The sequence below is a fragment of the Aphis gossypii genome, chromosome 2, assembly GCF_020184175.1.
Source record: "Aphis gossypii isolate Hap1 chromosome 2, ASM2018417v2, whole genome shotgun sequence".
Classification (NCBI taxonomy): Eukaryota; Metazoa; Arthropoda; class Insecta; order Hemiptera; family Aphididae; genus Aphis; species Aphis gossypii.
Genome location: NC_065531.1, coordinates 51,692,751 through 51,704,878, shown reverse-complemented (window position 1 = coordinate 51,704,878; position 12,128 = coordinate 51,692,751). Strand labels below are relative to the sequence as shown.

Genomic DNA, 12,128 nt, shown 5'->3' with positions numbered 1-12,128 from the left:
TAATAAATACCTAGTTATAAATTTATAAATAGATATATGTTTAATCTATATATAATAATACTTTAATCTATGGAAAAAAAAAGTTAAACTAATGACATTTATAAAGATTACTTAATTGGCATTAAAACCTGTTACATTAGTACCTGTTATATTTTATGATTTTATGCATACAATAAAATTTTCTAGATTATTAACATTTTTAAGTTTAAATGAAGTATGTTTCTTTGAGTATTAGCTATATTAATTTTCTTCATAATATAAATTAAAATTATTTCAAATAAATTATGATTTAATAATATATTTATAAATTTGGTGATATAATAGATACTAAGCATATACCTCTCCATGTTAATCATTATTTTTCTGTATAAATGAACACTAATAAATTTATAGTAATATTAAATGTTAATATCAATTATTTTCTGTTTTAGGAACTTGGATCACAACCTTTACCAACTACAGCAGATGAATCAGATGGTCAGTGTTTATCAATCAATCGCCCAAGATCTGGTAAAATTTATTCATTTATTTTATTTTTGTACTGTATTGAATTTAAAAATAATGTAAAATATTAAAAGTTTAAATTACTAAATAGTTAAAAAAATTAATATTTAAGTATTATGTTGGTTTAATCAAAATTATTATACATTTTAATCATTATTAATTCATATCTTATTAATCTGTTTGAATTTTTCTTATCTAATTTTATTTGTTATTTCCAATTATGGAAAAAATAAACGGTTATTTCAATATGAAGTCAGGGTTAACTAGAAAATTATCAGTCCACTTTTAGTTTTTACCTGCATAGATCACAGTCTATCAAAGAACATTCAATATTTTTTCTTTATTGTTTATTTTATATTTTTGTTTTTTATGAACTGTAAAAAAACATAGTTTGAATATTGATTTAAAATTAAATATATTACTGGCAATGTTTGAAATATCTAAGCATGATTTTTCAGGTAATGATCAAAAATTACATTTTTTAAGATTATTTTTACTTTAATTTAATATTCAAGATAATCATTAGATATTGTTGGTATAAATAATACAGTAATCACTCGATAATTCAAAATTCAGGGGACCAAGTTAAATTTTGACTTATAGAGGTTTTCGATTTACCGAATGTTTGAATAATCGAGGGAAAAAAAGTAATTCAAATTAAAGAGAGGTAAAATATTGTATGTATCTATATTATATTACATTTATTATACATATAATTATATTTTACATTTATTAATTGAAATTTATTTATTATATTATTATATTTTACACATTAAAAAAATCTGAGGCCTAACCCATTGAAGATGTTTATTTTGGTAAAATGATACGATTCAAGTTTAGATTAGGTAGGTAAGGTACAATAATATTTAACCACCGTTGTTATTAGTTTCATTACGAGTGTGTCAAGTAGATAGTACAACATTTTTATACATATGGACTTATGTATTATAATCATGTTTAAGGAAATTCGAATTATAGAGGTTCCTGGAAAAAAATTCTAATTGTAGAGTGTGTCTCATCGACAGATATTTTGAATTTTCGAGGGGATCAAAATACATGTTTTTTCTTCTAATTACAGAGGTTTTCTCACGGGACTTAGCGTTTAGTTCGATTTTTAGAGTTTTTCGAATTATTGAGTATTTGAGTGACTACTGTATTAGTATTTTTTATTGTATAATTAATTAAATAGGTATTGGTTTTTTTTTATGAATAGAAAAAATTTGAAAATTTAAAGTGTATTTAAATTATTTTTGTTATTTAATCAGGAACCTGGAGCAAAGGAGGTTCAGCTCCTATATTGCTACCTGCAGTGGTAGCTGCTCTGGCTAAAACTAAAAAAGGATCAGTTGGTGTTGAAAGACGGCAATCTGGAGATGATATTTTAGCTAAAGGTACTCCAAAAATACAACCATCAAAAAATAAAACTCAACAATTGCAATCACAACAAATTCAGCAATCACAAAATATCCAAAAAAAGATGTCACCAAAACCCCGTTCTGGACAATCTCCTTCTCATACTCGCAAGACAAATACACTTTTAGATGCTTTTAGACCTAGATCAAAATCTGATGCAGCATCTAAAAAGAACAACACAATAATACTACAAATGAAAAACTCTATTCAAGTTAGTATTGTATTAATTTATTCTATTTATTAGTCTTGTTATTTAAATAGTTACTTTTTCATGACTTTTTCATAGAAATTTGATAAATGTATTAAATATATAAAAATAATAATATAGAAATAATACAACTCAGTATTAAGCATTTAATGTTGCTTTACAATTTTTAGCAATGGAGGATAGTATTAAAAACAAACATGTATCATAAAAGATTTATATTGTATGAAGTTAAGTCCATTAGACTTGTAGATATTTCTTCAAAATTATTTATGGTTGTTTTATGTTATTGCAGAAATGATAAATCTAACCTAATCTTTTTCATCTTCAATCTTTATTGGTCTTATCAAAATACATACATTTTATTCTTAATATACATATATAAAGTATTTGAATAACATATTCTAAATGATTATAGTGTATATGTTTAAAAAAATGTATTCACAACCACTCTCTATATGTGCCATATGTGCTAAAGCATTGTAATATACTAATCATGGATGTGATAAAAATAAAAAATATTTAATATATGAAATAATTACAACATATATTTTTAATTTTTTTGTTTTAAAATATTTATAAAATCTTATTTTATTTTATTCTCTTTATAGAAAGTTATTTGAAGTTTTTGTATACTGTTTCATTCTCAAACAAATAGATCCAAATATGAAGAAACTCGCTATAGAATTATTTCTTTTACGATTTAAAACAGTGAGCTCAAACATATGGCTTAACACTAACATTTATTAGAATAATTATTTATCAACATTTAAATATTAAATTATAAATTGATCGCAGATTCGTAATCTTCTGTATACGTCCAAGATAGTGATATTTACAATTTTTAGAACATTCCACATCTATAACAGTGTTAACAAAAAAACAATAATAATAATGAAAAACAAATATTATTTGATTTATTGTATTAAAAAATACATTCCTTGCTCTACTTAAAACATTATTTGGCCTCTAGAAAGTTTAATTTATTTGTAAATTAAATTATTAAATATTTTTATGTATATTGTATGAGAATGTACATATATTATTGTTAAATTTTACAATTCAGTTGTTTTTTAATCAATTTATATTAATTATTAAGTACACATTAGTATCTTATCTTGTAAGAAGATAAACTAATAATATGGGTTTAAAATAAATTGTAATTGATTATTTTGTTATTTGTTTACCTTTAATGTGTTTTTTACTAGCCAGTTAATAATTTAATTTATATTTCAAAATTAACTCTATGGTTTAATAATTTGTTATTAAATACCAATTTTTTATTTACAAATTGTATACTTGTATATTTGTTTACAGCAAACTCTTAAATCACCTGGTTCAAGTGCTCGAAATAGTATTAGTGGATCAAATATATCTAGTGATACTGTTGAATTCAATAATTTGGTACCCCCTCCAACTAGAAATCGTTATAAGCAAACTGCAGTAGCTGCAAGACCACGAGCTGGATCAGATAGTGCTAGTACTAAAGGGGCTGTTTCTAAAATGATGGATTTATTTAGACATAGATCTCAAAGTGCTGTTTCTGCAGAAGACAAACGTAAAGCCGTAAGTTCAATAATTGATTACCTACCTAATGTATACTTGGAATTACAAATTCTCTAATCATTTTAATCTAAAAAATGTAGTATAAAATAATGTTAACATTATTATTTATGCATAACTGTTATTAGTGGAAGAAGAAATTTTGAGCATTAAATAATATTAAAAGCTTGCAAAAATATTTAAGAAAAAACTATAAATTAAAAAAAAATTAATATATTTTAACATGTATAGCATATTTTTATGCGATGAATATTCTGCAACAATGAAATAGTGTTTACTAAAATGTAGACACCGATCCTTGGCTATTTGTGACCTTATTATTGTTATGATGACAGTATCAAACTTAGGTGTTTAATTTAATATATTTTAGCTATAAGTCTTCTATGAACAAGTTGGTTTTGTAGTATTGATATCAATGATTTGATTTTAAGACTGGTGTGCTTTTTTTTTTTTATGAAGAAAAATAAATTAAATCTAAGTGTGTGTATCCTATTACTAGTCATAATCAGTGTTGTTAGACCTGGCTAGGTAATCTATAACATACAGCATTAGAATTTACAAATGATTTTTTTTTTTTCAATAAATTTCAACTAATTTACCTAGTCAGCTACTAATATTTAATGGGAAATTGTATTATGTAAAAATAATAAATATTATTGGTAATCTATAATAACAAAATAAAAATGTATACAAATTAATACATTACACAGGAGTCTTTCATTGTGTATAAGTGTATACTGTATACGTAACATTTAATTTGTAGACGTTTCATTTTTGCTATTTAAGTTATGATGAAAAAAACACACGGACATACAAATAGTTGGCTTATAATTAACAGTCATTTTTTACTTGTATACTTTATAAGTAGAAAGGAAAACAAGTCTTCTATAAATATTTTTTTAAACAAAAACGACTGGTGTTACAATTTTAACATCATTTTCTTATTTTACAAAGTAGTTTAGTTAATGTTATAAAAAATAATAATGATCAGTAGGTAATCTAATTTTCAAAAATTATAATAATAGTAATAATATAATGAGTCTAGATGACGAGATAGGTACGTGTCTTCTTATAACTTTTTATTACATGAGTTTGTCTTAACTCGTTAAATTGTTATACATTTTCTGTAGTTCACGTAGTTACAGAATAACAGTTTTTTTTAGAATTTTACTTCATTGGAAATTAACTATTGAAGTAGTAGGTTTGGTGGGGAAGGCGAACAGATGATATAATAACCAGTTTTTTTGTGTGAGGAGCCCACTGACCCAATTTATAAAATCGTCTACCGTAACGTCCGTATAACAATAGAAGTCAATTTACCATACCGTATATATTTATGGCAATTATTGAATTTTAGTTAATCAATGTAGGGCCTTAAAGTTCAGACAAATAGTAGATATTATTAATAATGTAATAAATTATCCCGTACATAGTGACTAGTATTTGGAAAACATTTGAAGTCGGTAATAATATCTATAACGATTCCAGGCTCTACGGCCGTCTTTCCGAATGACCCTCGGCGGACAACATCGCGTTGTAGAAGTGGCATTCTGAGTGGGTGGGAGTTGCGGCTGGTGTTTAGTGAAAGTGTCACGAAAGACCTTGTAAACAACACGACTAATTGCTCGTAAATGTTATTATTATTATGATATTACACATCGTGTTCCCTCCTCCAAGGATTTTGTTGTCTGCAGGTACACAAGTTCCAATGCAATGCAAACATATTTTCGTACTGTTGTAGACTGTATGTTATAGAGATATTCTCGGCCGTTTTGTTGCTGTTTTTATTATCCTCGTCATCGTCATTATTATTATCATTATTGTAATAATATTCAACGATATTATTATTTTTGTTTTTTTCTGTATGTCTATTTCCATACGAGAGCACGCACCGCGGCTCGCTCGTTCGCGCCAACACCGAAAACCGGTTCCCTTCCTCGAAAATCAGTATCGCGTCCGTGGTGGGTTCCATCCATCCTCCACGGCCGGCTATGCGGTAGCCGGTGGTAGTGGTCCTCGCCGCGGCCGTCCGCGTTGCCTAGGTATGACACGATGACTGTTGTGTTGTCCGCACAGCGTCAGTCCGTCGTCTGTCGCTCCATCGTCGCGGTCCTGTCTCGTACCTGTCGTCGTCCGCGTTATCTGTAAAATTATCATCCGTTTTCGCTGCGCAGTGAGGTGTCCATCACCGAGTGTGGTGTGCGCGGACCGGCGCAATATGCCCGGGCGATGTCGTGGTACTTCCGATGGATGTTCAGCCAGCAACAGGATCCGTCCGCGGCGGTGCCGGCCGTCAACAAGCCGCGAAGCCGGTCCCTGGACGGCGGAAATCCCGTTGATTTCGTCAAGCACCACCACAGTCTGCAGCCGCCCACCGCCGCCGCGACCCCGGCCACTTTTCATCTGGCCACGCTACAGCCGGCCGCAGTCGCGCAGTCACCCATCCGGCTACCCGTGACAATGCTTTCGGCTTTACCCTTCGTACGTATCTCTCTCGGTATTACGCCCTCTCACTCACTCCCTCCGTCGGATCTCTTCGTTACTCTTCACGCCCCCTCTTTTTCTCACTCCTTCTCTGGATGTTTCACTTTATCTCTGCCCGCAGTATATTATATTTATATAGTGCTTACACAATGTCTACTACTATTACTACATATTATTATTATTATTTTACACGTATACCTGTTGCATAAGAACTGTATAGTACACCAGTACGTCACGCGTATACGGAAACCATTATGCACTCGTGTTATGGCCAAGAAAAAAATGTTATTTTTTAATATTATATTTAAAAAAATAGTTCGAATATAATATTAAAGTTAAAAATAAACTATTTAACTTATCTTTAGCTGTAATTAGTAATTGTAATCAAATACATTACCTACTACAAAAAACAAACAATGGTAAAAAATAACAAAGGAATAGTTGTTTATGGACTGTCAAATTGAAGAATTCCAAACTTAAAATATATTTTTTTTAATGAGGTTTAAAACAAATCAAGATTAACATTAAGTATAATTGTGTGCATAATAGGTATATATCATAATATGCGTATTAATTTATAGACTTGTCACTTGTTTATCTGAATAATTGACACTGCAATGAAATATATACATAGGTATACTAATAAAATTAATTCTTATTTTTTTATATTCATTTATTTTGGTTTTTATGAAATATTTTCCCGAAGGAGCTCTCCCCCACTTTGGATAAATTAACCTACTGTTTTTTCATAATTTTACGGCTCTAGTTTTGGCATAATAAATATGTAAAAATAATAATAATTTTCAAATTTTACTCAGGCCTATCTTAAATTGTATATTCAAATAATTTCTTTAATATTTCGTATAGTGTATTTTTGGGGTTCGTTTTATGAACGATATAAATGTTAGAAAACGAACATTATTGTAATATACAGTAGGATCATATTATTAGGTCTGGTAGTTTATTTTAGTCATTATGGATATTAAACTTTCATTTATTTTTGTGATGGGTAGACAATAAATCTTTATATATCTGCATTAAGCTTAGGGTAATTTTTAAATTATAATTATTTTGTATTATTTTTATTTTTTACCGAATCAATAACCTACTAACATAAAAATAAGGTGTATTCATCATCATCATTATTATTGTATCAGATTAATATAACAAACCTTCTGAGTATTTAATAAAAGAGAGAATGAAAATAAAACAAGCATATTTTAGAGATTTATATAAAACTGACTAGCGAAATTGTTTAAATAATGGGTAGTGATGTCGTACGCGATCTACCCAAATAGGCGATCTACCCGTGATTTCAATTTCATACATGGATCTCAATGGTAGATGTAACAGCAAGTTAACATTAACGAAAATTATGGAATTGGTTAGGTTATTGATATTAAATGGGTTGTTGGTATTGGATCTACCTTAACCATGTTCAAACAAATAATGTGCAGAGTGATCCGTAATCCGTATATTGATTAACAATTTATTAAAATGCAAATAATACAAAATCTTAATATTTATTATTTTTTTATTAGTTTATAAAATCTACTTTTGTTTTAAATGCAATTTAGTTATGTTGGTAATGATGGTATAAAAATATGAAATAAATCAAGCGCCATTGCATTTTCCTATTTATATTAAGATTGTAATTTACCTGTTTGGAAACTATCTCTTTAGTTAAGAAAATTAGAAAATATACAATTAACGCAATTCGTGACCTTCCTGCAATCTTGTTACTATTGTAATAATCATAATGTTAATTGTTTGTATCCAATTAAATTTATACAATGGTTGAAAATTAAATTATACTCAAATTTAACGTAACCCCTTTAGGTTATTGTTTGTAATTGAGAATTTTTTGATTAAAATATTAATAGAAGGTACCGTCATAAATAATAAAATAATAAATAATAATAATTTAGTCATCTGCTACATGTTATTTTATGATTGATTTACAATAAGCTAAGGTGTCACTCCATTTCATAGTAATAGCTAGGTAATAATAAGTAATATCCATAATTTGACTAATCTCCAATCGCCTCACCCATTGACCATTACAGATTTATAATATTATATGGTCGCATTTAGTAAGGGTATATTTTTCTTTTATTATTTATAAATTCAGTATTATTCGCGACGTTCAAATTCTGTTTTCGATTCTTAATAAATTACTACTTGTGAATATAATATATCGTATTTAGAATAAAATGAGAAATTCTAATGTGTGTCTAATTGTTACAATATTACTGCTTCGGTTATCACGTAAACATGTATATTATTATTTATTATATTATAATCGTATTATAAGCTTATTACGGGTGGTAGTGATATACTGATTTATTGGTGTATTAGTTTATCCACAGTTCATATAAATAGTAGTTATTGGTTTCTTTCCTTACGTTATACTATTGGACGGTCTTTGTTCAATAAACACTAACCAGACTTACTTAATTATAAAGGATGAGTTATACTGTCACTATAAATATTATATAGGGCCGGGTTACATAATTTTAATGGATTCGACCTATGTGAATGTGTCTTATGCTCTAATAGAAATATTATAATTAATTATTATAATAATACATTGTATTATGTTAGTTGTTTGTGGAAAAACTACAGCAGCATGTACTATCACTACAAGTATAGCTTGCAGTATAGTTGTATTGTTTCTATTGAGTGATCGATCTTAATTCTCGTGTTCATAAATTTACTACATCTCGCATAATTGCATTATTTTATTTTTAAGCGTTTGGAATGCTTATCGATGAAGTCTGTGTCATACTTTGATATAATTGTTTTCTTTGATGCGTTAGTGGTGAGTTTCGTTAAAAGAGTAAATTACCTATTACGTGCATAATATGTATACAGCTTTCTACGTAACTCAAGATTCAAATCATTAATGTTAGTCAATTAAAGAAAAATTATTGATACCAAACGTATTAAATACTTTATTCATCTTAAATAATTTAAATGCGTATAATATGGTATATATTATAATATATGTATATTACTTAACTGCAGTGATGTAACAATAAAAATAAAAGCACTCAGAAGAAGCTTCCCTAGATTATTAATTGCTAAAAAAAAAAATCATATCCATTAAGTAGCGTATCCTTTACGATATTGTGTTTATATTGAATAGTGTTTTTTTGTTAATAAAACCACATTATAGTTAAACATATTTTTACTATATTATGGTTAATGAATTGTGAATTAAAATTACATTAACTGTCATATTAAAATGTCATATATTTCTCGTAGTTTTTTTTTTTTGTGTCTTTCATTTCATGATAAAACAATTTCGCTAATTATTATTATCAAAATTATATACTTGTAAGTTGGTTTGGACATTTTATGCCTTAAAAAACTAAAAAAATGTATTCTAAGTACATACTCTAAATATTTAAAACTAATAACCATATAATCATTTATTTTAAATATTTACCATGATAATTTGGTTATACATTGATTTGATGATGATGCTGAATTTGGTACAATTCAGTTATCTATTAAGATATTTACTTGTATAATATATTAACTGTTAGAGAAACTAATCGATAGTTACTGTGGACAACTCTCTTTAAAATTTAAAAATATACTTCAGAATTAGGTATTTCTTTATAGTTTATATATTAAATTCTAAATGGAATAAAGAAACTGCCGCTTTTAAACGTTTAGGAGAATGTTACTTTTTTACCGCTTTATTATACTCATTTACTTTTATTTTAATAATAGATCATTAGGCACTTTACTTATTTACTAACGTATTTTTTTATAAAATTAAAATTCGATTTTTAATTTTTATTGAATTTAATAAAAGTCAAAAATGTTGATCTATTTAAAAGTTGAAATTAACTTCAACATTTAATTAAATTTCACCGTATAATTTATAAATTTTTATAAGCCTGCTGCTTACTTTTCAAAATTGTATTTTGGGTTTATATACTGTGGATTGATATAGTAGATATAATATTACAATTGCGTTACATATATTATATTTATATTTGTGTTATTACAAAGTAAAAATACGTAATATAAATAAAAAAATATTAATAAATATTATTTATCGTACTATCGTAGTATTTAACTGTTAATAATAAAACTTTACAAAAAAAAAAAAAAACGAGTAAGTATATCGTTATAGTGCATCGCAAATGTAATAATAAACAATATGTCACAATAACTGAATATTATAATGATAAATAATTTGATAAAAAAATTTATACGGAAAACGTCAAGAACATGTTAATAAGAAATTCCACTCCGAGTAAATAATTATTTATTAAGATGCAAAAATGGAATAATAATGTGATGTGATAAATGATTTAGACACTAAGTTATGAAACAACCAGTTATTGACAATAGTGATAAGTTTTTTGTACTTTAAACAGTTTAAATGATAGAGAGAATCTTACAAAAGTTACTTATTATAGACTATATTATATTGACTAAATATTTGACGTGAATGGAAACAATATTATGACTGCGTTAAAATAATATTTTACTTAGCGATAATCTAGAATAACTACTTGTTAAAACATAATGAAATGTGAAACATAATGATTATATATTCTAAAACTACACTATAAATATATTATTATTACATTTTAAAGTTTATATATAGTTATTAAAGAATACTAAGTAATTAGAGTATTGAGTAAAAGTATTTTAAATGTACATAAAACGGTATAATATATACTTAGGTACTATTTAATATTATAAAATGTTTCATTTAATATTGATGTAAGCAAAACTAATGAAATTTGAACTCCATATTGACCTCACTGAAACAACAAACATTTAAAACTTAATATTTCTTTTATCATATCAATTATACGTCAAAATTGTATTGAATAATTTTTATACAAAATTTAACATTTTTTTTAAGCTATATGGACAATGGACATTTATCTTTTTATATTAGTTAATTAATAGACTTACCTATATTATGCTTAAATATATTAGAAAAATTAACATATATTTTTCCTGGTCATCTAAACCCATTGTACAATGTATACCACTTTTAACAAGTTAAATTTTAAAAAAATGCCTTTTTATAATAAATTGAATTGTTTATAGGTTTAAATAATAGTAAAATACTAATCTATGATAATTTATAATAAAATCTATCAATAAATTATTGTCATTATATATTTCACAGTAAATTAAATGATAAATACATAATATTATGGTGTAACGTGGTCGGGGGAACCTGATTACGATATTAGTTATCCAGGGAACGTTTTTTATACCTCATGGATAAGTTTTCCGTAGCTGGGAGTTAAAGCACTGGTGTGAGGTGTTTATCAATTATAAGACACGTTTGGTTTATATATCTAATAAATATATTTAAAATATACTTTACAGTTTGGTTGATCGTAGATATGGCTGTTATTAATTGTATTGCTTTTCGCTTGGTTTGCTTGCGTTAATAGTCAGTGTCGAACTGGTGCCGGTGTCATTTTAATATATTAAGTAATAATCGGAACGTGTAAAATTTGTTGTGTGTATATTTTATGTTAGTTAATCATAATATAGTGTGTTTACTGTTTAATGTGTAATTGGTATTTATATAGTGTCTAACGAATGTTACAATAGTTAAGTTATAGCCTTATAGGATAGAAAATGGTTTGGTATACTGAGTGATTTTTTCATCAAACAACACTCATTATTTTAATATCTATTAAATGTTTTTGAAAATATTTTTTTACATAATTTACAGTCAAAATAAAACAACATTTAAAATTATATATATATATCAAAACAAAAACCCTCCGTCTAACTCCGTGTAAAAATTAGCTAAGTAAAAAAAAGAAGAAAAAAATCAAAAAAAAAAATCATTGTATAACCAAAACTTTTTTCGCTTCATATAGAATTTATAAAACCAGTAATTTCAAAGCACTATAAAGATGTGATATCATAAATAAATGCTAAGTAAACTGAATTTAAGTAT

General features: G+C 26.4%; 1 protein-coding gene across 4 annotated transcripts in view; it reads left to right on the top strand.

Moving 5' to 3' along the window:
* The window catches only part of LOC114128216 (5'-AMP-activated protein kinase subunit gamma), a 42,363-nt gene that overhangs the window by 7,384 nt on the left and 22,851 nt on the right, over nucleotides 1-12,128 (top strand). For all 4 annotated transcript variants that reach the window (XM_050201101.1, XM_027992683.2, XM_027992684.2 and 1 more), the window contains exons 4-6: nucleotides 432-510; nucleotides 1,770-2,128; nucleotides 3,440-3,688. In XM_050201101.1, the coding sequence (XP_050057058.1) occupies nucleotides 432-510; nucleotides 1,770-2,128; nucleotides 3,440-3,688 (687 nt within the window). The remainder of the gene's footprint in view (nucleotides 1-431; nucleotides 511-1,769; nucleotides 2,129-3,439; nucleotides 3,689-12,128) is intronic.